A 26286-nucleotide genomic window follows, 5' to 3' on the forward strand; every position below is an offset into this window, starting at 1 on the left:
GACAGACTTCACTTCCTAATCATGCCTGGCTTAAGCTAATATCTGAAAACAGTTGGTCTTCCCTACAGTTGTGGTGCTTGCTGAGGGTGGGGTGAGGGTTCCAGGTGGGTCTTGGAGGGAGCCAGGGTCACTGTAGACAATTCACCCTGCATCTTCCCAAGCCTTACCGATGACCTTACTGAGAAAAATGAGCACCAGCACACAAGATGCTTCCAAAAATTTAATAAATAATGATTTTTTAAAATTGTATAAACTATAAATTACCATGCAGTCCTTATAATTTAAAATAATTTACAGGTTGAGGTAGGGAGGGGCCCAGGAGAGTGAAGAGGGGGCAGGTGGGGGGTGTCGGCAGGTCAGGTTCTTCTCGCTGCTTTCCTGCTGAGCACACACACACAGGCGGTGTCGATCCGGATGAACCGCCAGGCAGCCTGCTTGTCATCCATGGTCAGCGCCTTGACGAAGGTGTGCGTTGTGGTACAATACGAGTTCCAGTGCTTTGAGTCAATGCCCCGGCACCCGCTGTCCACAGGATTGGGGTCTCGGCACTTGGTCTCAAAAAAGTACTGTTTGAATACACTGTTGTTAATGTTCACCTCTCCCAACACCATCACCTCCTTGCCCTTGATGTCTGTGGCAGTTGTCTTATCCCCAACCCACACACTGACACTGTCGCACACAGAGAACTCCCCCCTGTGGAAGACGGGGTGGGACGATGACCGCTTGCTCCTGTGAGTCCTGTTCGAGGGGGCAGCGCCACTGACCTCTAAGTCCAGATCCTGAGAGTCCGCAGTGAGGAGTGGGGGCTGGGTGCTAAACAACACACGGGGTGAACGGAGTCGCCGCTTCTTAAAAAGTTTGGGGTCCACAGTGATGTTGCGGGTGTGCCCTGCCACCCGCGCAGCTATCGCCCCAGCAGTGGCGCTGCGGGCTCTGCGGAGGGCTGTGTCAAGGGAATGCTGCAGTTTAGTCCAGTGGGCTTGGGGGATGGCGTGTCCTGCTGGGACATTGCTCTCTGGGTATGGTTCTGCCTGTATGCCGATCAAAAAAGCTGTAATCAGAGTGTAGAACAACATGGACATTACGCTATGCACCTGGAATGAAAAAGAAATGAGCATTATTCATTCCACAGAGTACTAAGGGTTGTCAAAAGGCAGTTTCTGGATCCCTCAGAGTTGGCTTCTCAAGACGATCACAAGGAGGTTTGACCTGGTAGTCTATGGTAAGGAGACCCTAGAACTTATCATGCAAACTGGGACACTTCTGAGAGTGAAAGGGGTGCTAGCAGTGATTACACTGGGACAATAGGCACAAGCCAGGGCTGAATCAGATAATCTGGATGTATGGTTACTCCATCTATAGGGTGGACTTTTCCAGGAAGGGAAAGAGCTCCTGCAATTCTGCCCAGTAGCTTGGTATGAACTGGGGACACCAGTCACAGAATCCTTTGAGTTCTCTGCCTGCTGGCTTGCGGCAGCTGAGGGAAGGTGGTACGTGTGCATGTGTGTAGCAGGGAGGCAGGTGGGATGAATCTGACAGCTCTCCCCAGCACTTGTGTCTTGGATGTGACGGCGCTGGTCCTGCCCAACAGCTTAATGGGAAGAGCTGCTGGGGACACGTTTCGGTGCTGAATACTCCCCTTCAGACAACAGCACTGGGTCAGCTCGAAGATCTGGTGACTTGAAATCTTCCTTATGAATCCACAAAGTATCATGTTTGGCAAAAAACTTGTGGCTTTGGGGCCATCTTAGTCCATGCCTCTATTCAGCCACCAGCCCACACATATAAATATGATCCTGATAACTGTTCCTCTTTGTGTGACGTTTTCACATTTTTCAACTGTGTTCACTTCAAACTTCTCATTACTCTGTGAGTTAGGTGAGGATTTATTATCCTTTCGCATACAAGGAAAAGGAAAGTCATTCATAGAAAATTAACTAACAGGCCTAAAGTCATAAATAAAAACTGGAACAGAAATAGAATCCAAAGTTGACCCCTTGTTAAGCCAGGCTGCCCTTCCATCCATCCATCCTCCCTCCCTCCCTTTCTCTTTCATTCTTAAACCTGTCTTTTCTTTTCATTATTTTTTTTTTTTTAATGAAGGTATAGACCAACTGGCATGAATCTGTCTCCAAGAGGGCTTTACACTGCACTGCAGTTGCCTAGGAATCACGCCTCTCCCACCCCCTCGGTCAAGCAATCGTGGGTGGAGCTCTGTTTCTGGAGAGCCCTTCACCGCTTCTGTCGAGCTCCTGGTCACACCTGTAGATGAATAGGAAATATCACCTCCTCTGTGAAGCTTCCTTAGATCTTGGTAGGATTAGAGACATCCCTATAGCGTGTTCTCCAAACTTCCAATTCTATCCTTTCTCCCATTTCTCCTTCCCATTCTCACAGGTCATTCTGTCCCCTACCCATTTTCCAGCTGGTGCAGATATCACCTAGTCCTTAAAGCCTTCTCAAATCAGTCCAATCAATAGTGATCTCTTTCCATTCTGAACTTCAGAATAGCATATTTGCATGTGCATGTGTGTGAGCACATATGAGTGTATGTGTCAGTGTTATGAAAAGAACTCTGCATTAGATCTGGGGTTAGAAAACTTTCTTTGGAAAGCTAGCTCGACTACCTTTTAGCAGAAGAAAGCCACAATCTCTCTGAGACCTAGTTTCCTCATTGATAAAAGGGGGGGGGGCAATAAACACAATTTCCCAGGTGGTTGTTAGGATTAAGGGAGTGCTCTCAAAGTCTGTGTTGATTCTGGATCATTTTGATCTTTTTCTAGTCAAGGACTTTGTCTTCTTCAGTTCTATTGCTGGCTATTCACGCTCTGAGCACCCCCATCGTGTCTTTTCATAACATATTGCTTGACTTCTACCATGCTTCTTTTAAAGCAAGAAAGACAGTTGATGTTTTTGAGCCTGACTTCCCCCTGGCTGTAAGGTCCTAGAGGGCAGAGCTGTGTCTCATCCACCTGTGTAGCTGGTTACTCTGTCCCTCAGCATGCACCTTCCTTGTCTTCCATGACAGTTTGTGCATGACCCTATCACCTCTCCTCTCCTACTGTTGTGCATAATCATTTACATGCCTGTCTCCCTGAGAGTGCTTTAGAAGCTGTGTGATTTGCACGTCAATATTTCTAGGGCCATGTGCAATGCTTGGCATGTAGTAGGTCCTCAAGAAATATAAAGAGAATGAATGAAAGAGGGGGGCGGCCAGAGGTTTCTTTTACACTTTGTACATATGGCTACATGCTGCTTTTCTCATCTGCTTTAAAGCAATGCATTCTTCTCTTCAATATTGTGCCTTTACTCAGCTGGAAATAGCTCTATGGTGAGATACAAAGAAGGAAACCACCAAATTCTTTTCTCTTTGGTTACTTTGAAGAATGTCTCTGCTTGCTCCAATTCTCCAGCCAGCCATGCCAAGGAGGAGGTGGCATATCTGGGTTTTTGACCACCACTGGTTCTGTTGGCTGACGGTCTTGCAGATCAATGTCCAGCCAACTCTTACAGAATTGATGATTCAGTTGGCAGCCAATTCAAACCCTTTCCTTTTGCTTCATTTCTTTCTTAGTACATATCTCTCATCAGGTAGATTAAGGAAGAAGAAAGAAAACTGAAATTCAGTCCTTTATATCCAAATTAGTAACACTTGTTAGAATTTGGATAGGGAAATGAAGAAAAATCCAAAGTTCAGCGTTTTGATGGAAATAAGGGACGTACTGCTCCCTGTCCCCATGACCTCATTCTACAGTCTCTCCTGTGGTGAGCTCATCCTCTCCTAAGGATTCCATTGTCATCTCTGTGCAGTTGATGTCCACAGCTGGGTCTCCAGCCCAACTGCTCTTTTGAAGCCGGTTCTGAACTCTAGTTTCCTGAGGGCAACTTTCCATGGAGGTTGGCACTTTAAATGTAAGACATCCAAAGACAAATCTTCATACTCACAATCCTCATTAGGACCATCATCTCCCCCTCTTCCTCCTCTGCATGCAACGGCAGCAGCCCCAATCTCGACCACTTGATGATTTACAAAGTACTTCCACAGCTATTATCTCTGTTGATCATTCTCCCCCATCCTCCTAAATGTGCTTCTTTGAATTTTCCTTTTTCTGTTACTGGAAATACTCCTTCATCTACCAGCTCCAAACCTCAGCTCATCCCTGAGCTCTGCTCTTTCCTCCCTGCCCTCCACCTGGGCCTTCCCCCAGCCCTTCTGGTTCTGCTGTGGTAGCATCTCTGACACTGTCCTTTCCATTCTCACCTCTGTGCCCCTAGTTCAGGTTGAGGCAACAGTCTCCCACCTGCTGTCTGGACCCACTTCTTCCAATGCCTCCTATCCTTGGCTGCCCTGTTTAGCTTCTTAAAGCACTGCTCTGACCACATTACCCCGCTCAATGGAGCCAGTGATGAGCCCCTTGTCTAGGGAGCCAGCAGGGACTGCTCCGCCTGGCACCTGGGCCTGCCTCCCCTTCTCCCTCACATAGTTTGCATTCCTGGAACACAGAACTCCTGGGTCAGTTTCTCTGTGCTTCCCCACCACTGCCTTTGCTTCAGATCCTCCCTACCAGGCATGCTGCCCTGCCCTCCCTGTGCCTTTTCCATTGGAATCCTTCCTGTTGACTTTCAACATCCAACTTCAATGCCATCTCCACTGGGAGCTTTTCCTAATTCCAAGGAGACAGACTCTCTCCGTCTCTTACAGCATTTCCTTTATGCTCTCTGCTGGCCTTGTGTTCTCTATCCTCCCTTGGAGAGGGCAAACTCCTTGCAGGCAGAAAAGTGTCCTCACCTCCGTTGCCTCCATGGGGTCGAGCACTCCCAGGGAGCTCTGCCTCTAAGAATCAGTGAATGTGTGGACAAGTCCTCCATCTGTGTTCCTTAACTTCTCCATCTGAGTGGTGATGTTCAAGGTATTTTCTAACTCTGACATTCTTTAATTTTAAGCAATGATTAAGTTTTCTACTCTGCTTAGCATCTGCTGGTTCTACTTAACTGACTTCACGAAGTTCTTAACCACTAATGCTCCTCCTCAACTCACTATCAGGATACCAATTGGTGCCTGGTGACATTTAATTACAATGAAGATTTGCATTTCAAGATTTGGAAATGTCTCAAACCATCTCTCATTTGGTTTTAGACAAAAAAGATTTTTTTGAAAAAAATTTGATTTACAAATAACAGTGTGTTCCTATAATCTTAAAAATTTTTTTTTAAAGTTTCTCTTTTTAGAAATCATAGGTAGAATGGGCCAGCCCATGGCTCACTTGGAAGAGTGTGGTGCTGATAACACCAAGGCCAAGGGTTCAGATCTCTATATAGGGATGGCCGGTTGGCTCACTGGGTGAGCGTGGTGCTGACAACACCGAGTCAAGGATTAAGATCCCCTTACCGGTCATCTTTAAAAAACAAACAAAAAAAAGAAACCATAGGTAGATTTAAAAAACTAGTGTATTTTCTTTTTAAAAAAATTTCCATTACTTATTATTAGCATATTCATTATTACAAATTGTGATTTTTCTTTATGCCTTTTACCCAAACTATCACTCCCCAAACCCCTCCTTCCCTCCCCCCATCTCTAGCATCCTTAGGTTTGTTCTCTCCTTCTGAAAGTTCAGCATATTGTTGTGGTCTTTTCTTCTTTCCTTCTTTCTTAGCACCCAGTTGTGAGTGAGAACATGCGGTTTTTCTCTTTCCTTGTCTGGCTTATTTCACTTAGCATAATTTTCTCCAGACTTATCCATGTTGCTGCAAGTGGCAGAATTTCATTCTTTTTTACAGCAGAGTAGTATTCCATTATGCATATAAACCACATTTTCCTTATCCAGTCATCTGTCAATGAACACTTAGGTTGGCTGGGTATATATCCAAAGGAATGGAAATCAACACTAGTATATTTTCTATTCTAGAAAATATATTTAGAAGCTGTGTGATTTGCACTTCAATATTTCTAGGGCCATGTGCAATGCCTGGCATGTAGTAGGTCCTCAAGAAATATAAAGAGAATGAATGAAAGAGGGGGGTGCAACAGAATGCGTAGTTTAGAAAAGAACATTCTCTCCTTGGTTGATGTGAATCAGGGGAGGAGTTCTATTTATTTATTTTAAAAAACAACCTTTGAAGCCTTGCTCCTAAACAGAGGACAGCCCTCTGTATGATCAGCTGGTAAAGACACTTGGGGCTCATGTGAAGGAACATGTTTTGTTTGGGTGTATGAATGGTCCTTATTTGTCCTGCTCCTACTCGGAATGGAAGATAGATGAGTGCAAGTGGGGCGATGAGTCAGGATGCCTTTAAATCCAGCTACCAGTGGCTGCCCATTCCTCTTGCTCTCCTTGGGGCCAGAGGTATATTCTGTGGATTTCCAATGGTTCACACACTCCAATAATAAGAGAAATTTCCTGCGCCAGGTGAATGATCTTCATACAGATTCTGGCTTTGCCTGAGTAGGTGATCAAGCTGCTGGACAGAGATAAGCAACTGGCCCAAATATTTGTGGCTCAGAGGGCTGATGGCACTGGCAGGCTTGGCAATGGTGCCCGCGGGGGTGTGCTGTAGAAGGGAGTAAGATCATTCCTGCCTTAGAAAGAGGTGCCAAGAGTTGTAAGTGATTCTCGGGCTAGATATTGGATTGGTGAACCAGGGTCACTAACTGTTGGCGAGAGAGGACATTCTTGTGGCTGAAGAAATGCAGCCTCCTCCTCTGTCTCACTCGCCACATTCTGAGAGTGGGTCAAGGGTCACTTCTTGTTTTACACTCGGCCTCCATCTAAATGTAAACTGGCTGCTGTCTTCAGTTGTGAAGACTCAGGCACTCTTGGTTGCTGGAGCCTGTGTGGAGTGTGAGAGGAATTCTGTGGCTCCTCAACTCCCCAGGGAAGTGTCCCTACAGTGTCCTGGGCTGAACAGAGAAAGACACTGACAGAATAAAATCCAGTCCTTCTGCTAGCATCTCCCAGACAATATTTATTGGGAAGAGGCATGGCTGGGAAGGGACATCAGGGATTACAGTCAGAGGTTCTTAAACCTCAGGGCCTGAGAATCACCTGGACACTTTGTTAAACTGCAGACTACTAGGCCCCACCCCAGAATTTCTGATTTTGCAGGTCTAGGGTGAGGGACAGTAATCTACATCTCTAACAAGTTCCCAGATGATGCTGATGCTGCTGGTCTAGGGACCACATCTTGAGAACCACTAATCTAGCCCAATTCTTTAACTGTATAAAGAAGAGCAACAAGCCTTGGAGAGTTGGGTTATGCTAGTGAGCAGCAGGGTCAGCCTGTGGACGCTTGGCCTGTAGCTAAGCCTTGCCACCTTTTAGAGGAGACAGGCCTGAGGTCGCACTCACACTGCCATTGATAGGTCCTGGGAGTGCTCATTCATTCCCAACATCAAAATGAAAATTCCACTCAACAGATTATGAGTTTTACCTTCCTGATACCACAAATCCAGATACTAGGGAACATTTAAACATTTTTATATCTGGTTTATCAGGTTTCTGGGCATCACGTAGACTTGATCCAAAAGCACTTAAAGTGCCCATGATAGAACTATGCTGCCAGAAAGCACCAGCAGGTACAGGCACCTGTGGATTTATCGGTGTCCTCCAGGACAAGTGTGCTGGCTGCGGGAATGGGAGTAGAATCTACTGGGCTGAATTCTTAGAGACACATCTTAAAATAAGTGAGGGGAGATAATAATTATTATTATCATTTATTGGGCATAATTGTCTAATTAACCATACAACAAACCTAAGAGGCAGGCCTTACTATTCCCACTTTACAGGTGAGGAAGCAGAGAAGCAGTAAGATTAAGTAACTCGACCACGGGCACACACTGAGTGGAGGTAGAACTCAGGGCCAGGCCTGCTTGTGACCCGACCTGAGCTCTTCCCCTCCCCTCCACTCCATGGGCCAAGACCATGAAGAGTGGCCGTGGCCCTTCTATCTCCCAAGGCCACCTTTCAGGCTAGAGAGTTGTGTGGAGGGTCTGACTGATGCTGTCTATTCAAGGCCGTGTGTTCTGTGACTTTAGACTCTCGATGAAGCTCAGCCTCGGGACATGTCCTAGAAGCTGCAGGGCCAGCCTGAGCACATGAGGGACACCCTCTCCTGGGAGTCCACATTTGCTGCTTCTCTACAAACTATTCCAGGCCCCGCTGACCAGCAGTTGGATCCGACTCCCTTCTTCAGCCTGGAGCCCATTTCTAGCTGTCCTGTCATTTGAGGCCCACTCCTGGCAGCTTCAGAGCTAGGAATCCCAGTAAGGAAGATGACCCTCAGGCGCTTACCTCAGTGTGGCCAGGAGAGAAAGCTGCTCCCTTGGAAAAGCCGTTATTGGGTCCGGACGCTGAGCTGAGCTGGGGTCCAGCATGCCATCCAGCCCCCTGGACTGCTTGACCACGGGCCAGAACTCTGTGGAGGGGGAGAGTTGGCATTAGACAGTAATTCACGGCATTCCCCGGCAGATGGTACCTGTGCCCAGGCAGGGGGAGGGATGTGCCAACAGGACAAATCCTATTTCCCTCAGTTCTGGGATTTTACCAGCATCAGTGACCAGGAAGGAGCCAGAGTCCAGCTACCATAATTGCCAGGGGCTGGCCTTGCATGGGCCCGCAGTGGTGCCTGCCTCTCACCCTTGTGCCAAAGCTCTTGGTTTCAGCCTGGACCCTGTCCATGGCTGATCTTATACCTAGTGTAGGTGCTTCCAGACCTACACCAAAGTCCTGTTTCAGCAGACCCCTAATCTAGCATCAAAATGTAAATTATTCTGTACATTACATATACACAGATGCAGTAGACCCAACTCTGGACCAGCCTAACTAAGATAAATTGTACAGAAGAAAAAGTCCTGACAATCGAGAGCAAGTTGGTGCTTTGATGAAAATGCAGATGTGTGATGGTGGCACAGAAGACAAGCTGACCACCTGATAGACAACATGGGGCTCTTACAGAACTAGGACGTGAATCTCAGAGAACCATGCTGCAAGTCAAATTGTAAGACTGCAAATATGCAGATGATACAGTAAGAAAAAAATTTTATTCGATTTTAGGTTGTAGTTTCTAGAAACAATGGAAGGTTTCTATTTTCCTCTCACTTCTATAAGCCCGATATATGCAGGTGCATCATTCATTTATTTAACAATATTTCCTGAGCACCTACTATGTATGAAGCACTGTTCTTGGTGCTGGGGAGACAGCAATGAACAAGGTGTGTCAAACAAGGTCTCTACCCTCAATGGATCTTATAGTCTTGTGTAATACACAAGGTATCTACAGGGTGCTCGCTGAAGAGTTCTCTGAGAGGTGACCTTCACGTTGAGATCTGAAGGATAAGAACAAATAGGGGAAAGAGCATTTAGGCAGGAGGAACAGCAAGTGCAAAGGCCTGGAGATAGAAAGAAGTCAAAGTTGCTGAGCATGAAGGGAAGAGACCTAGAAAATGAGTTGGAGAGATAGAAAGAGCCAGGTCTGCAGGGCCATAGCAAGGAGCTAAGATTTACTCTCAGGGCACTAGGAAGGGAGTGGGGTGGAAGGCTTTTAGCAGAGAGTGACATGGCATATTTATGAATGAATGAATGAACTATTATATCTAGCAAAGAATTTGTTGTAGGGTGGGGGCCCCCCAAATAAAAGTTCTAGAATGGCATCTTTATCCTTCCTTTCTATACTCTCTTTCCAATTCCAAAATCCCCTCTCCTCATCATGTCTTTTTCCAGTGTAGATCCCCACTACTTATCTTCCTGCAACACCCCCCCATCTTGTGCTGTGGAAGCAAATGTCAGAGAAGCCACCACAGCTCCCCAAACCCCCAATCACAAAGAGGAGCTGCAGAACAGGGGAGGTAGAAAGGGCCTCTGGAGTGCTTGTCATGCTACTATAAATCATGAAATTAAGGGCTGGAATGTCTCCATTCCTCTTCCTTCCTCACTCTGCTCAACATGCCCTTATGCCTCAAAGTACCAGAAAAACCTCTCAATACTCAATTGAAGTTCGGGCCTAGATAGGAAAGCTTCCTAAAATACCCTTAAAACAGGCTAGATTCTGTGGCAAAGAACATTTTCATGCTCTCTTAGGGTTGGGTTTGGCACAAGACAGGGAGGATGGAATATCCCTCAGAGTAAGAGGTGGGCATTTGCTGGTCCTACCACTCATGGGAAAGAGGATCTCATCTAGTCCACAAACCCTTCATCTGGTTGTTTTTCTAAACCTGACGGTCACAAGGCTGGAACCCACAGACCTGGATCTTGATCCCATTCACTCTGATTCTTGGGTAAGCTACCCAACATCTTTAAGCACCTCTGAGCTTCTCCTCCATAGGATGAGGAGCTGGCACAGATGACACCAAAGGACCCCTTTGGCTCTGAACATCTGTGATTCCACGACAGTTAATGTTTTCCAGTCTGCATCCCTACTGGATGCTTAAATAATGCTTCCCCCACCCCCAACACTGGGATTCATTTATTTAATTAATTAAACACTTAAACTTGCAGGTCCTGTGCCAGTCACTATGTTAGGTGCTAGGGACACAAAGAACAATAAGAAAATACTTAACTTTGTAGAGCAAATAATCTAGAGGTGAGGAAAGACAAGCACAGGAACAAGCATTTAAAGTACAATTGATAAGTATAATGCATATTTGACATGATATGGAAACATAGTGGAGGGCGGAGTTGGTTTTACCTGGTCAGACTAGTCAGAGACATATGTTTATAGAGGAGGTAACATCTGAGCAGAGTTCTTAAGGAGGAATAGAAGTTCATTAGGGAAGAAAGGAAAGAAAGGCCTCACAGAGCCCTAGAGCCCAAGGACTGGCTAGTGGTCCAACATGGCTTAGCAAGAGCTGTGGGGGAGGTGAGAGGAGTATGGGATGGGCCTTGTCCATCAACAGGTGATAATGAACTTGCAGATCTCACTGCTGGGACCTGCCCATGTGATTGCTTCCTATGGGACCAGAAAGTGACTCTCTCTGGAAATATTCTGTTCCACTCAAGCTAGGATGGTTTCCAATCTAGAAGATTAGAAGTAGAGAGAAGATCAGTCTAAATTAGAAATTCCACAGCTCCTAGGCAGATCAGCCTCCTTGGGGGATTGACTGTAGACCAACTATAATAGGTTCCCTGGCCCTAGATCTGCATCTTCTGGCCCAAGCCACCTTGGTACATGCCGGGGTCCCTTCCCAATCTCATCTAGATGGCTGGTTGCTTTAGTAGAGACCCAGTCTAGCATCTCCTATGCTTTTGGATTTTTCTTATTCAATTTTGTTATGGGTAGTTTGCTACCGGAGAGGGAAATTCCCTGTTCAGAATACTGAAACACCAAATGATTTCCATAGACATCGCTGTCATTGTTTTTAGTCTTATGCTAGTAAAGGCTGGGGCTCTAAAATTAAATCCAATTTAAATATTACCAGTTTCTAATGCAAAGACATCAGGGACAAACAACCCAAATGCATATCTATATTTAAAGCCCTGTCTGTTCTCATGGGGCAATCACTTAAGCAGAAATTAGATAGCTCTCACACTTTTGATAAATGCACAGAAATAAATCCCAGCTCATCTCAGGACCATGTTCTATTCCTTCTTATACTACTAAAGTCTGGTGTACCTCTTCTTGGCCTGTCCTGGATTTTGTGCCTGAAAGCAGTGGTTCTCAAGTGAGGTTCATAGAAATATCTCGGAACTTGTTAGAAATGCAAATTCTTGGGCTCCACCACAGACCTATTGAATCAGAAACTCTGGGAGTGAAATGTGACAATCTATAATTTAATAAGCCCTGCAGGTGATTCTGATGTACACTTAAGTTTAAGAACCATTACTTTAGGTTCTTCCACCCTGGCCCTCTTCCTGCCCCCATGGGGTGAGGAATCCAGTCCCTGAGGTAGCCCACTGCTGTAGACTGTGACTTTCCACATGGCAGGCTCCTTCCCCCTTCTAGACCATCCTTCCAGGACCCTTCACCCCAGAAACTCTGTCTAACCATCTCTGTGCCTGTCCTGCGAGAGCTAGAGGGAGAAAGGGTCCTTCTGAAAACCTCTGAGGTTGAGTCTGTTGGCCTGGCCTTCTCTGTTGAGGATTGCCTCACCCTCTCCTTTACTTTCTTAAGGTATCAATGATATTTTGGTCCATTTCAGCCAAGAAGCTTAGATTAATGGTGAGTTGTTCAAAATCCAACCAATATATAGTTTAAGAAACTGTGCCTCTGCTGGTAATTTATCAGGGAGTGACGGGCGCCTGCTGCAGCTATTGACACCTAACTCTGCCAGTCAGCATCCCCCCAAGCCCTCCATGCTTGAACTTTGGGGAAGATTCTATCTACCTCTTTGGTTCCCACTTTCTGCTGTCTCCCCTCCACCCCCGACCAGTCCTCTACGGCAGTGGCTCTCAACTTTGGCTACACATTGGAATCTCCTGAGGAGCTTTACAAACTCCTGCCACCTGTGTCCTTCCAGAGATTATGATTTAACTGGTCTGGACTGCTGCTGGGGATCAGGATTTTGTAAAGCTCCCTAAGTGATCCCTGTGTAAAGCCAGGGTTGAGAGCCACTGCTGTACAAGATAAATGGGAAGCTTGGCTTTGATGAGCTAGAATTAAGAGAAATTATCAAGAAATTAATATATCTCATAAAATATAATGTGCACATGTGGTCACATTACAGGCAATAAGAAGGCATGAGAGAATATTGTTGGCAGACTTTCTGGGGAATACTGTTGCTGTCTCTTCTGGCCACCCCACCTCCTAACTGTCTAAATATAATTGGCATTTGTGAATTGGAAGGTTTTCTTTTTACTACTTGTATGCCACTTAAAATATTCTTTGGTGTTAGACCTATAGGTGGCTTATTATTAATAAATCCAAGGACGATTTGCTGACATTTTGAATACCAAAGATTTGGGGATGCTTGACCAAAAAGACCTCTTGGACCACTCATCCTGTGTGCTCTAAAGCAAATGGCTAGTCCCCAAAGCAGCTTACACATCAAAGATTCTAGGGAAGTTGCAGCCTCCCCGCTCCTAATTTCCACCTGGTAGAGTTCTGTGAGTTGGGAAAACTCACTAGGAATGTTGGGAATTAAGAACACGTTGTTAAGGGTATAATAATGATTGTTGGTGCTGTGGCTGTGATTTTCATTGCTGTAACTGTTCCCCCTAATTCTCTCCTCTGTCTGTTAGTTCTTACTCTGAGCCTGTACACAATGGGAAAAGGAATTTGACATCTTTCAAGTTGAGAGTCTGCCTTCCTAATTTTTAGTCTAATCAGAAGTTTTCTAGTATGGAATATAACCATGAGGTTTGCTGACTAGGAGCTCTTTTGGGGGGAAAAATTCAATTTTGGCCATTTTGAGATGATTTGATGTGTTTTACTATTTAGTGGTTTTGGCACATCCAATAGGAAAACAGTGCATCTGGCACCAAGGACTTAGGGAGACATTAAAGTTCCACAAAACTGCTATTCTTCTTGACTGAAAGTCTCAGCACGGACAATTTTGAAGTGCCTTGCCACTTTTCCTTTGAGGAGAAATGGTGCTATAGATCCTTGGAAGATTCTGGGGGAAATTACAAAACCCTCCTCAGCATTTCCCCAGTCAGGCAGCTCAAGGAAGAAGCCACTGTAGCTGGATGAACTTGAGCTTCAGAATCAAAGAGCATTCACTATGAAAGTGGCCTTCTATTGTGTGTGGCCAGCCACAATCTGCATGGTGTTGACCTGACTGGACTAACTCATGTGTGGTGTCACGGCCAGCACCACAGAGAGGCTTACATACCATAGGTAATTACAACAACATTAATGTGATAGAAGGTGAAACATCTAAACACACAGCAGCCTTCTATTACAGAGTTGAGGGCAGTATATTTTTGCAAAACTGTACTGCTAAATAACAGTCCTTGTAGTATAGCCAATCAACTCAGTAATACTAATGATATATCTGTAATCTACATTTGAGTGCCAAAAACAATCCAATAGTTTTTCAAACTTTTCTGCGACCCTAAGAAAACATCTCCTTGGTTCCAACTGGCTGATCCTTAAACCACAAGAAAAAGATCTATTTCAGCTATGCTTCTGGCCTTTCCCTGGTTTGTTGTTCCCATACTTGGGACTCAGAGTAGACAGCAGTACTAGGAACAAAGGAGACTCTCAGGTTGATTGCCGTCAAAGTTTACGTTCCGTAATAATAGCACCTATCCAGGTCTTCAGCCCATGGCAGATCTTGGATGACCACCTGGGACTGAATACATGAATGAAAACAAAACGGTGCCAGTGAATGTTAACTTGGATCCAAGCCCTTTATTGTATTTGCTTTATAGGATTAAATGTCCTCAGCTCTTCTTGAGCTAGCCTTTTCCTCTCAGTGTGTGGTATGTTTTCCAAGCAATAGGTCAAGAAATGTTACAATACATAAGTCTATAATGCAATTCAGATGTAACTTCAGAAATTAAGACAAGCTACAGATCCACAGCCCTGAAAGAGACCGGGAAAAATCCTGGCTTAACAGATACACAGGGTTCTAGGGCTTTTAAAAAGGCAGGCAGTGCATCTTTTCATGTAAGGAGAGATAGGGGATGAGCCATGGGACTTGAATGTAAGGATTCCAGTAAAATGTCACCCTTACTCATTAAAGTGTCCATGAGATGAGGCCATTTCTGTTTGAGCAGCTGGACTTCAGTTTCACTGCAAAAATCGCTGCACCTCAACCACCCTGCATCCAAGAAAACATGGATCATAAGTAACCAGCATTAAACACATCATGGGGGAAACCAAGTCCCAGGGAAACATCAGATGCCTTTTTCCACTCCGCACCGCTCTAGAGTGACAGCTGCCACCGCATCTTGAGCTTCCTCAATCTTGTGTGCTGACATTTCCTGGCTTGTCTGCTGACTTCACACCCAGAAAATCCAACTCGAGGCATAAAAAGATAACTGAGCCCAGCTTTGCCCAGGCATGCAGTTCATGTAAATCCTAGGTAACCCAAGGCTAAGATAAGAGCTGGAAATGGATTTATTTCCATGTGTGTGTTTGTCAGGGGGCTTTGTGCTGTTTTAGCTACTTCCTGCATAGCTTTAACTATCCCAGTCCCAGATGGGCCCTACCACGCATTACATATATGCCTGATGGGGAATGTTGGAATGCCATCGGGGTGGTTAACTATAATGAAGGGCTATTTGATGGGCATTTTTGAGTTTATGTTAAGGAGTTTCATCTAGCTCTTTCATTTTCTCAGGAGGAAAGGTCAGGGGAGATGAAAACCTGCTGTCCCTTCTAAAGTCACTTGATTCTCATATAATTATATTTTAGAATATTCTCAATCTTCTAGTGTTTCTCCTTTCAGGCTTTATTTGACCATGGCAACATGAACAAAAGAAAAACTCTGCACTGAGGAAATTCACTCCAGAGCTAACAAGAGACCCACAGAGTACATCTGTCTCTGGAGACCCAGAACATTGTGGGTAATTAGAAATCCCAGAGATGATGGCAGACAGTTTTTCCCACTCGGTCACCACACACACACACACACACACTCACACACACACACACACACACACACACACACACACACACACCAGCCACACACACACCAGCCACTCATCCTGTTGCTTCTAAAGAGGTACAGTTTGCATGTTTAAGATTCAGAGAAATAAAAACTCATTTATTTTAGAGTCTTTATAATTATGTTATTTTACGTAATTATACACTGTTAGAGATGTAAAGGACCACTGGTGGCTATGCAGTCTATTTGCTTTTCTTGACAGGTGGGCCAACTGAGGCCCTGAGGCCTGGGACTGCCTATGTCTCAGCCCTACCACTTCTCAGCTGTGTGACCCTTAGCAAGTGACTTAACCTCTCCATACTCCAGTGATTCCTTTCAAAAATCAGAATAATATACCTTCCACATTGGGTTATTGAGAAGATTAAATAGAATGAGCATTTAGCCCAGTGCCTGGAACCTATTTGGTGCTACGTAAATATTAGTTATTGATATTAATAACATTAGAGACAGTTGGCCAAAATCAGGCAGCTAGTTCCTGGCAGAGCTGGGTGCAGTCAGAAAGTGATGCCTCGTGTCCATTCCATGCCGCGATCTGGCCCTCTCTGATAAGAAGCAGTGGTCGCTTTGTGTCTCAGGCGTGACTGGAATGGCTGGCCCTGCACATGCTCAGTGGAACTGAGCGACGGTACAACACTCAGTCTGCAGCTGCAGGACAATTATCTGCAATCATTTGCCAGCAAAGATGCTGAGTAACGAACTGAAACATTTGTTTTCGAAATGATCCGTTTTCTTCAGCCATGTTGCAGTCAGAGGTGGGATGCTGCTCCAGCTAGGACTGCGGTTTGGCTGGGTGCAGTCATTTTTAGCTACCACTAAAACTTGCCAGGCACTGTAAAGTTAACAGCACCTTTGCTTGGGGTAATTGCTGCCTACCAGAGGAAGTGAATCACAAGGACAATATAAGATGGAGGGTATCCTCATGGCCAAATTTATGTTCAGTGATCCAGGGATTTGGGACAAAGTTAGGCACCTGTTGGACTGTTAACTTCTTAAGGTCTTAGGTGTATTGCTATCAATGGGGCTATCCCAGAATAGGCACCTAATCAATGATTATTGAACAGAATTGAAAACTTCAAATAGCTGCTCCCGTTTATTCAACCAAAGTAAATTATTTCACATTATATTGGGAAATAGCAAGTGGTCCCAATTTACATTCCTGGATAACGGGGTGAGACTCCCTTTCACTTTGGTGATGTGGCGTTTTATTTAAGGAGAATACCATGTTGGTGGGCTGACAGGTGCGCAGATGAGGAACTAAACATCTTCGTTCCTCAGCACACCCTCGTTCCCCTTTCATTACAAGTGCTAAAAAGTGACACAGGTGTAGTGCAAAACAATCCCCTCCTTATTTCCAGCTTGCTTATTTTTCCTGTCCAGAATTTCCTTGGAGAAGGCTACGCTCCAACCCAGCCGCTGGTTATGTTGTGCAATCCACACTGGGATGGCAATCACCTCATTGTTTAGTTACAATCCCGGAAAAGATGAAAAAAGGAAGGAAAACAGCAGAGCACACACACACAGAATGAGGGTGGAGACTGCACGATGATAATGAAAACCATTTGGTAGCATTTCACTCCTTTCTCTGTGAATCAGCCGAGTTCCCAGCGCCAGGCTTCTGTCTGTGAAGGGAGCTGCACCTCGGTGTCGCCCTTTGTCCCCACGAAGGAGGGTGTTTGACCGCCCAACTCCCCCTGGGCCCAGCCACTGGGCAGTCCCAGCTCTCGCCTTTGTCCCAGGTCCACTTACCATCCTGTGTGGTTGTGCATTGGCCTCTGAGATTTCCAAGCTCTGTCTAAAGCAGAGGTGGGTTTAGTTTGTGTAAGAGGGACTCTCCCTCTGTCATCTCCCTGCATTGTGCCCACCCATCTGTGTCCAGGACTTTGAGCCCTGCTTTCTTTTTAACTGTTCCTGCATTTCCTTCTTTCCACAGAGCTGAATCTATGTTTACTCAAACTATAGATTCAAAATTGGGGGGGGGGACAAAAAGCAAAAATCAATAAAAATTTTAAAATAAAACAAACAAAATCTCAACAAATAAAAATCAAAAACTTCACAACCATCAGAACAGTGCATGCCTGTCTAAGCATGTTTGCTTCGGCTTCATTGATCCCCAAAGAGGAATCGCCTCAAAGGGCATGTGTTGTGGTTACGGGCAGAGAGCAGTCCTAGGACCTAAGTACTTCCCCTGCCTCTGCCCACTTGTCAAATCTAGCACAGCTTTATACTAATCCAGTCTCTTTTTCATATCCAGAGAGCATGGCAGCGTTATCTTCAACAACCACTACCACTGCTACTGTCACCTCCACCACCATGGCCACCACCACCATCATCACCACCTCCACCTCCTCCATCACCAGCACCACCCCTCACACTTCCTCACCATCACCATCTGTCACCACCCATCACCACCACCAGCATCACTACCTCCACCATTTTACCATCACTATTACCACCCCCATCATCAATACCGCCATCATCAGTGTCACCATCACCATGATCACCTCCATCATCATCACCACCACCACCACCACCTCCAAAGGATTAAAGAACTTTTTGGAGTAATGAATGTCTGACCAATGCTCCTCCTAGGCCATTGGTAGAATCACCAAGAGGCAGAAGCCAGCTAAACCTGGAGGGTAGTTAGTCTCTTCCAGAGTAGTTAAATAAATTGTTTAAGTCCATGTAACTCCCAACTGAGTGGTGAACAGAGCTGTTTCTAGAAATCAATATTCCTGATTTCCCACACACTTGTATTCTATTATACTATCTATTTTCCAGCACTCATTCTGGAAACTTTTTTTTCTTTCTCCTGAAATTTTTTTGTTGTTGTTAACTTTGTACTTCCAATAATGTAGATGACAACATTTTTCAGATGAGACCTTGATAAATCTTAGAATTATCTCAAAAGAGTAATATTTGTAACTATTACAAGGACACTTATACATAAGGGTACTTCAAAAAGTTTGTGGAAAAATGGAATTAACAGATAATATGAATATTTCCATGAAGTTTTTGAAGACCCCTCTTATAGATACATGGACACACATACATACATACTTTAAAAGGAAATGTGTACCTTGGTCCTCCAAAATGAGGCAGGTTCTTCCACTTGCCTGGTGCAACCTATTAAAGATAAGCGCACAATTTTTGCAGACATCTGAAGATGAGTGGACTTCGTGCTTGGGCCTCTGCAGAGAGGAAATGTTCTCCCTGACCTCTCCCCCATTCTCCTCCCAGAAGGAGGTACTCCTCTGGTTAGTCCAATTCCGTGGCAGTAATTGGCTGTCACGTGTAATAGGAGAGTTCCCTGCGAGTTAAAGAACAGGTCCTGGGTATAGCTCTCTACCGGCCCTTCCAACCCAGTGGAAGAAGTGGCTGGCCAGCTGTCCCAGGAGGAGGCCTGACAGCAGGCTTCTTCCTCAGCCACTTGTTCAGACTGAGTGGGCTCCTTCTTTCTGGGTCTCTAGGGTGAGTATGACAAAATTGGGAGTTTGAGCTAGTGGGGAGAGAGGGCAGGGATAGAAAAGAAATTCCCAAAAGAGTGCCCTTAGGCCTATTGCTCGGGCCATATGAGAGGTATTGATAAGAACAGAATTACCTATATTTTAGGAATAAAATTAAATGCAATGTAATGTGATCTGTTAAAATATAAGTACTTCATTAGTGTAAACTGTGGGTTAGAAGAGAATACAACTACTGACACTAACAATAAGTAACATTTATTGTGTATGATGTGCCAGACGCTATACTGAGGGCTTTCTATATATTTGCTGCCTTTTTACATACAAGGTTACTTAGCAGATGGTGTGATGGACAAGAGCCCAGCTCTCTTGCTCTGCAGACTACTCTTCTTTATTCTACTCAGCACTGCTCATGAATCTGACCATTCAGAGGTGCAACAGGAGGCTGACAGCTCATTTGGTTAGAGCACGGTGCTGACAATACCAAGATCCAGAGTTTGATTCCTGTACCAGCCAGCCAACGAAAAAGCAAGGGGGCAACAGTTTTGTCCTCTGAGTTTTACATTGAGGGTTGATTTCTGCTTCTATGATAGGAATAATGTAGAGTACTGAGCAATTTATAGAAATTAGAATGTTACTATTCTATTTACTCATACATTTTCTGGATAGGATTTAGTCTTAATTCTGAGACTCTGGAGAAAAAACCACAGGATAGACAGAAACTACTCACGCTGCGCTGGAGATGTGACTCTCTGTTGGTTGGATTTTTGGGTGTGAAGACCAAGCCAGAGACTGATGGAGCCAAGTGGAGTCTGTTAATATTTCCATTCATGGACATGCAATAGCAAACCATCTCATACATTTACAGGAAAGCATCAAATATAATATCTTTGTTGAGCTTAATCAGAACCAGAGTAAAATTCCAGTCGACAAGAATAGAAACTCACCCTAATGATTTCATTTTTAGTCCAAAACATACAGTGTTTTCTCGGCCTGCTCTGTTTGTCACTTTCTAAAACAAGAAATTACCACACAATGACTTTGGTTTGAGGGACGGACTGGGAAGAAATAAACACTGAAGAGAAATGCAAGGAGATCGAATGTCAAGAGTCCTTGGTGGACGATCATTCAGAAGTGGATTCAATTTGTGCATTGCTGACTTCTGTTCCCAGAATACTTGTGAATTACTCAATCAGGATACAATTGTTCAGGCTTCATGTTCTCAGCACAAAGCAAAGAAAAGGAGGTTGAGTTACCTTTGATTTTTTTTCCCTTTGGGCAGACACACTTGCCTTCATTGTTAGCACGTGAAATGTCCTTTTCCTAGAAGAATGAGAATCTCACACTCTGAAAAACAGACTGGCCACCCGGCCAGAAGAGAAAGCACCTCCTTCTGATTTGCCATAGTGAATTGAGGAGATGGTTTAATACTAGGAATCATGCTGCTATGTTTACAGCAGATTGGTGGTTTTCACTTCAAGCTCTGGGGTGAAAATCTGGAAGTTCCTCTAACCCACCAGCCTATTGCTGTTAAAACCTCTCTTCAAAAGAGACAGGGCCACTGTCTTCTTTTAGCTTCTCAAGAATAGTGAATGTGAAGGTGCAAATCAGAAGGCTTTTCACCAGTGAGCAATGGCTGTCACCTACAGGGTAACAGTGACATTTTGGCAGACACATCAGAAGGGCACACACTGGCCATTAATTATGCATCTTGGCCCTGTCCTCACCACTGGGCACCATGGGGGATCTGACTAATGCTGGCACTGGTGATGGCCCTGGCCCTGGTGCTAGATCTGCTGATTCCAATTAGGGGCCAGCCTGGGGCTGAGCCCAGGTCAGGGACAGAGAGAGAAATGCCTATTTCTTTTCTCATCAGCTTGGAGCTTGATGAGTGTTGTGGTAGGAATGGATGAGTCCTGAACAGACGGAGTTGGACCACCCACCACCTGTGGGTGCTGGGGCAAGCGAAGTGAGCTGCGATCTGCCCTACCCTTAGGAAATCTGATGTCATCATAAAGGAAAACTGAAAGAGTAGAGAAAGAAAGATGGAGCTATAGTAAGATGCAACTGAGAGAAGGGAGGAGGAGAAAGACAGCAAGGACAGCGAGGGAGAGGGGAGAGGGAGGGCAAGAAAGCGACAGAGGGGAGTGGGCAAAGCAAAGGCAGAGGGAGATCCAGAGGGAGGGTAGCTGGAGAGAGGGAGCAGAGAAACAGCGAGAGAGGAGAGAGAGGCAGAGGCTGACAGGAGACTTAAAAGATGACCTCCACCTCAGCTCTCATGAGGAGGAAGCGATCACTACACAAATCACAAGCAGACCTACAGTCCTCAGCCCGTGCTGATGAGATGTGAGTCCTGGATTACCTAGGGAAAAGGTAATCATAGCCTTTCACCAGAAGAACCAAAATTTCATTGGACTGGCTTCTGGTAACCTTACAAAATAATCCTGAGATGTTTCAATTAACAATGTATTATAATATCATTTCTGCCAGACAAATTCCAAATCTGAGCCCAAAACCAATCATAACATTGCCTTGGCGGAGTGATACAGTGATTTCATCCCATGGGTTAGGACAAGGCCACATCCCAGGGCTCGCTCACAGCATCTCCCCCACAAAAGTCCGTTATCACAGGGTGGCTGAGCTGGGCGTGCCAGACTCGCCCTTAAAAAAATGAGATTGTGTGACCTCACCATTATCAGATTCAGAGAAAATGCCTTGGAAAAGAAATCATGACTGGAAAGGACAAAAGGACAACATCAGGGGAATTGGGGTTTCCCACTGATGCTTGGATCCAGCTGGAGTTAGTTACAGTGTAGAGTTTGTTTAATCACATCCTCTGTCATTAATAAAACACCAAACCAAATCCAAACACAGATAGATGATGATGTACTTGGATTTCACACTGGGTTTGCATCACTGCTTTACCAGGTGCCGTCTCTAAATCTGGGCTGCAGGCGGCTGGGGCTGCAGAGAGGCTGTCTTGGGTACGTGTTTCCACAATCCTCTGTGCCACTGCCATTCCCTGTCCCTACTGCTCAGTTGGCCAGTGAACAGGCTGAGGGAACCCACAGGCTCTGCCTCAGACCCTCAGCCCTTCTCTTCCCCTGCAGCAAGTGTCAAAGGCAAACCAGGAAGGTGTGGCATCTGGAAACCACCCCACAACACAAACGGTCGGATGAGGTAGGGATGCTACAAATTCAGCAGAACTCTCACAGGGAGTGGGAGAAGAACTGCTGTCCATCGTTCCAGAAGACACAATTGGGATGAGCGGGTGGAATGGAAGAGAGGCAGGTGCTACCTCGACATGAGGTTTCTAAAGATATTTAACAAAAGAAATGGGCTGCCAGTTGTGGTAGTGTTCCGTCATGAGCAGTGTTTGAGTCAGGACACTCAACAATAATGGCCTCTTGTTATAGGAGCATTAAACTTGTGTAGATTCAAGTAAATGAAATCAAAAAAAGAAAAAGAGGGAGGGAAGGGAGGGAGAGAGAGAAAGGCAGGGAAAAGGAAAGAGGGAAGGACGTGAAAGAAGAGAAGGAATGTAAACAGCGAGGGTGATTCCTCGTGCCACTCCACCAAATGCGTGTGTGGGGAAGAGTCTCCAATGTACCATTCTGCAGTCAGAGTGGGTTCCCATTGAACTTCCATTCTGAGTGATATTGATGTTAACGATTTGTATTTTTAAAACAATATGGCCCCTTTGCCAGCCAACTACTTCATCTGGTGCTCAACTAAAGAGACAGTAACCTGTTCCTACACTGGAGGAAACACTAGCTGGTTGGACTTACGGAGAGGCACGACATTGTTCTCCAATGTGGGGCCTTCCTACGGGGTTTTAGAAGGTAAATTTGACTACACTTCACAGACCTTTTATACACTGACTTTAGCATGCAGCCCCTGCATGAGATCCACCAGTTTCCATTTGAGAGGAACGCTAGAGAAGAGAGTCCGGCTGGCAGGGGCAGACACGCAGCCTTTATCAGCGTGATGTGGGGAAGGCCGCTGAGTGTATGGAAGTGTCAGGTAGCCCTGAGCCGTCCTCTGCACTTCCCAAGACCCTTCATTCTGCTGGCTAGAATTATTCACCTGACTGCCTTAGGCAAGTACCACCATGCAACTGCTCATTTAGAAAGCCAAGTCTTGACAATATTATAACAAAACTAATTTTAGATAGATAATTGTATGTATTAAATATATAATCAAACTAATTTTAGCTAGATAATTGCATATATTAAAGACAGATACAAGCGAAAAAAGACTGGAAGGAAATACAGTAAATGTCAGAAGTAGTTGAATGAAAGGATTATGGGTGATTTTTGTTTATTCTTTACCCTTTTCTGTATTTTCTAAATATTTTGTAATAAGTCATGAATAGCTTTTATAATCAGAATAATGTATTTTTAAATAATTTGACAATATATTTAAAACTGTAGTAATAGTCATCATTTTTCCCTACTAATCCCAGTTTTGAGATTTTATCCAAAGAAAATGATCCCGAGAGGGAAAAAGCTATACTCATGACTTTTTTTTCCCTACTAAATGATTTATAATTGCAAAATCAGAAGCCAAGTGTTCTTCAATAAAGGGATAGTTAATTAGTAGTCACTTTGTGGAAAATCTTCTTCAAGAACTTCTATGCATGACATTAAATATGAAAACTGTGAAGACAATAAGAATAAGGGCAATGCTTGTGAGTGGGAGAAGGGGGGGAAACAGGTTAGAAAAGACTATGTATGAAATCACTGCAACCAAGGAAATCACATGTGCATAGGAACCAGGTCTGGAAGTAAATGTATAAAATGCAAGCAGTTGTTATGGAGTGATAGAACTTTGAGTGATCTCCTTCCTCTCTCTCCCATTCTTCAAATGGCTCATAATGTTGTTAGAATGCCTTTATGATGAACATAAGGTGCATAAACACTTCCATATGTCCTTTCTGTAAACGCTTCTTCAGCTTTAGGACTAGACCAGACACGTTTTGTGTTGGTGTCCTGCCGTGGTGCCTAGCCTGGGATTTTTCATTCTGCAATGGTTCATCAACATCTCTAAGTGGCAGGTCCAGGTCTATTTGATGTCTTTGGGTGGGTGTAGGTGGGGGACACAGTTCACCTGTGAGCAGCTCTTTGTTTATTCATAAAGTCTTATCACATTGAACAAAGAATAAGAAACTGATGAGGATTCTGATGTGTGTGGACACATTCCCTGTATTTGGAAGTCCTTGGGCAAGAAAGCAAAGTGTTGAGGACTCAGATTCTCTTTTATCTATTGTTGACTTAGGCTGTTCTGTTCTCCAAAGCTCACATAAGGTTTGGATATAATGTCAGCTCCTGATTATCTGTGCTATAGAAAGAAAAAATTGGAAAGAAATCACCAAGCCATTTGTAGCGCATATAATTTGGTTGTGTTCATACCAGGCATCTGGGAAAGAGGAGGGGGGGTTGGAGGGAAGAATAACAGGAGGAGTGGGAGGAGGAGGAAGGGAACCACAAATATTTAATACATGCCTGCTACTTGCCAGGCATTATACTAGGAGCTTTTCAGTGCCTGGCTCACTTATGCTTGTGACCACGTGTGGGGTGGATATTCCTCTTTTGGTACAGACAAGGGGACTGAGACTCTCAGAGGCTAGATAACTTGTCCCAAGCCACAAAGGCTAGAAAGAGGCTATATTTACCTAGTTCCAAAGCACAGTAAACATTGATTTTCATTCTCTGGGCACACACTAAACTGATAATCCACAAAATGAAAAATTTGCTTACCATTAGTCTAGAACTAACTTTAGTCACCTGGGGTTCTTTTATCATCAGTGGCTCTCAACTAGGGGAGATTTTCCCTAACCTCACCCCTGCCCCAGGGGACATTTGCCAATGTCTGGAGATGTTTTTTGGTATCATAAGGGGGTAGGAGGGGTGCTACTGGCATCTAGTGGGTAAAGGCTAAAGATGCTGCAAACTTCCTATAATACACAGGACTGCCTCGCACAACAAAGAATCATCTGGCCTAAAATGTCAGTAGAACAGAGGCTGAGAAACTCTACCATATCATAGTAAGTAAAACCAATATAATTTATCCTCACTAAATTTACTTCCGTGTTCACTTATGAAATTAAATTTCTGTGGCTCTGAAGAATTCACAAGTACATAAAGTATCTGAGGTGCTATCTGTTTACTGATCATACAATTAGGAACCACTCGGCATATGCAAATCAAAAAAATGTGCATAAAATCTGGTTGACAATGCCAAGTTTAAATTTGAAATTTATGAAGGGAGTTTACAGTGAAATTGCCAGCAAGAAATTAACAACTCCCCAAGTGTTACCAATTGTGGCTAACCCTAATCTGTATTAAATTCTACAATGAACAGCTAAACAGTCACTTGATTCCCAGGATTCCCATATGCAAAATCAGAAACTTGGCTGTTCTCCCACTACAAGCAAGGTCAAATCACTAAGTTTTAAGTTCTAACACTTAAGCTGTGTCTATAAGCAGAGAGTAAATTGCTTTAGTTTGCTGTGGATTGTCTATCTGGAGGGGTAGCATGCATTAATTTTGTTACTTCTGTGGCATTAAGACAGCCCCTGAAAAATGAGAGCTAATGAATTATTCAATACTTTTGTGGTTCACCATAATTCTGTAGGCACAGGATTGTACTAATATTTGAGAAAGACTCTTAGAAGTGCAAAACTAAAAAGGACTCACGGGATCATCTAGTTTAGTCAATCAACCAGTATTTGTTGGATGACCTACTACTAGCTGTCCAATTCCATATTAGGTACCATAGGGAATACTAGACAAGTGTAAGTCATGAGCTTTGTCTTTAAGTAATAAACAATATAGGGGAGGAGATAAGACAAATGCACGGGAAATATTTAGAGATTTGGGTTCTAAATTGTGTTGTACAGATTGCCAATAATGAAGGAGTTCACAGAAGCCTGTGTCACATAAAAATGCTGGTATATACATACATGTTTTTCGCTCCCATTACACTGACAGCTACAAGAGTGCAGGGATCTAGACACTTTCTTTTTTGTATTTGCTTTGGTGTCTTGGCAGAGCCTGGCCTGTAGAAGTCAACTAACAAATGTCCACTTAATAAGTGAATAAATGATCTCGATAGGAAGTGGACCTTGACCTTGACCTTGAAGTCACAGGAATGTCTAAATCAGGGCTTCCTATCCCTGCATGTCAAAAGAGGTTTGGTAAAGGTTCTACGGTCAAATACATTTGGGAACTGTTGGGTTAAAAACAGCTCTCCTCAGAGCTTTCCATATGCTACTATGCA

General features: G+C 44.4%; 1 protein-coding gene across 1 annotated transcript in view; it reads right to left on the bottom strand.

Annotated features, from left to right (window-relative positions):
- Positions 1-237: 237 nt before the first annotated feature.
- The window catches only part of NGF (nerve growth factor), a 50651-nt gene continuing 24602 nt past the window's right edge, over positions 238-26286 (bottom strand). Inside the window, exons 2-3 of the mRNA XM_063106480.1 lie at positions 8289-8412; positions 238-1094 (exon numbers count right to left, since the gene is read on the bottom strand). Of these exons, the coding sequence (XP_062962550.1) occupies positions 357-1082 (726 nt within the window). The 5' untranslated portion in view covers positions 1083-1094; positions 8289-8412 and the 3' untranslated portion in view covers positions 238-356. The remainder of the gene's footprint in view (positions 1095-8288; positions 8413-26286) is intronic.

The sequence above is a fragment of the Cynocephalus volans genome, chromosome 8 (assembly GCF_027409185.1).
Source record: "Cynocephalus volans isolate mCynVol1 chromosome 8, mCynVol1.pri, whole genome shotgun sequence".
In the NCBI taxonomy this organism is placed as follows: Eukaryota; Metazoa; Chordata; class Mammalia; order Dermoptera; family Cynocephalidae; genus Cynocephalus; species Cynocephalus volans.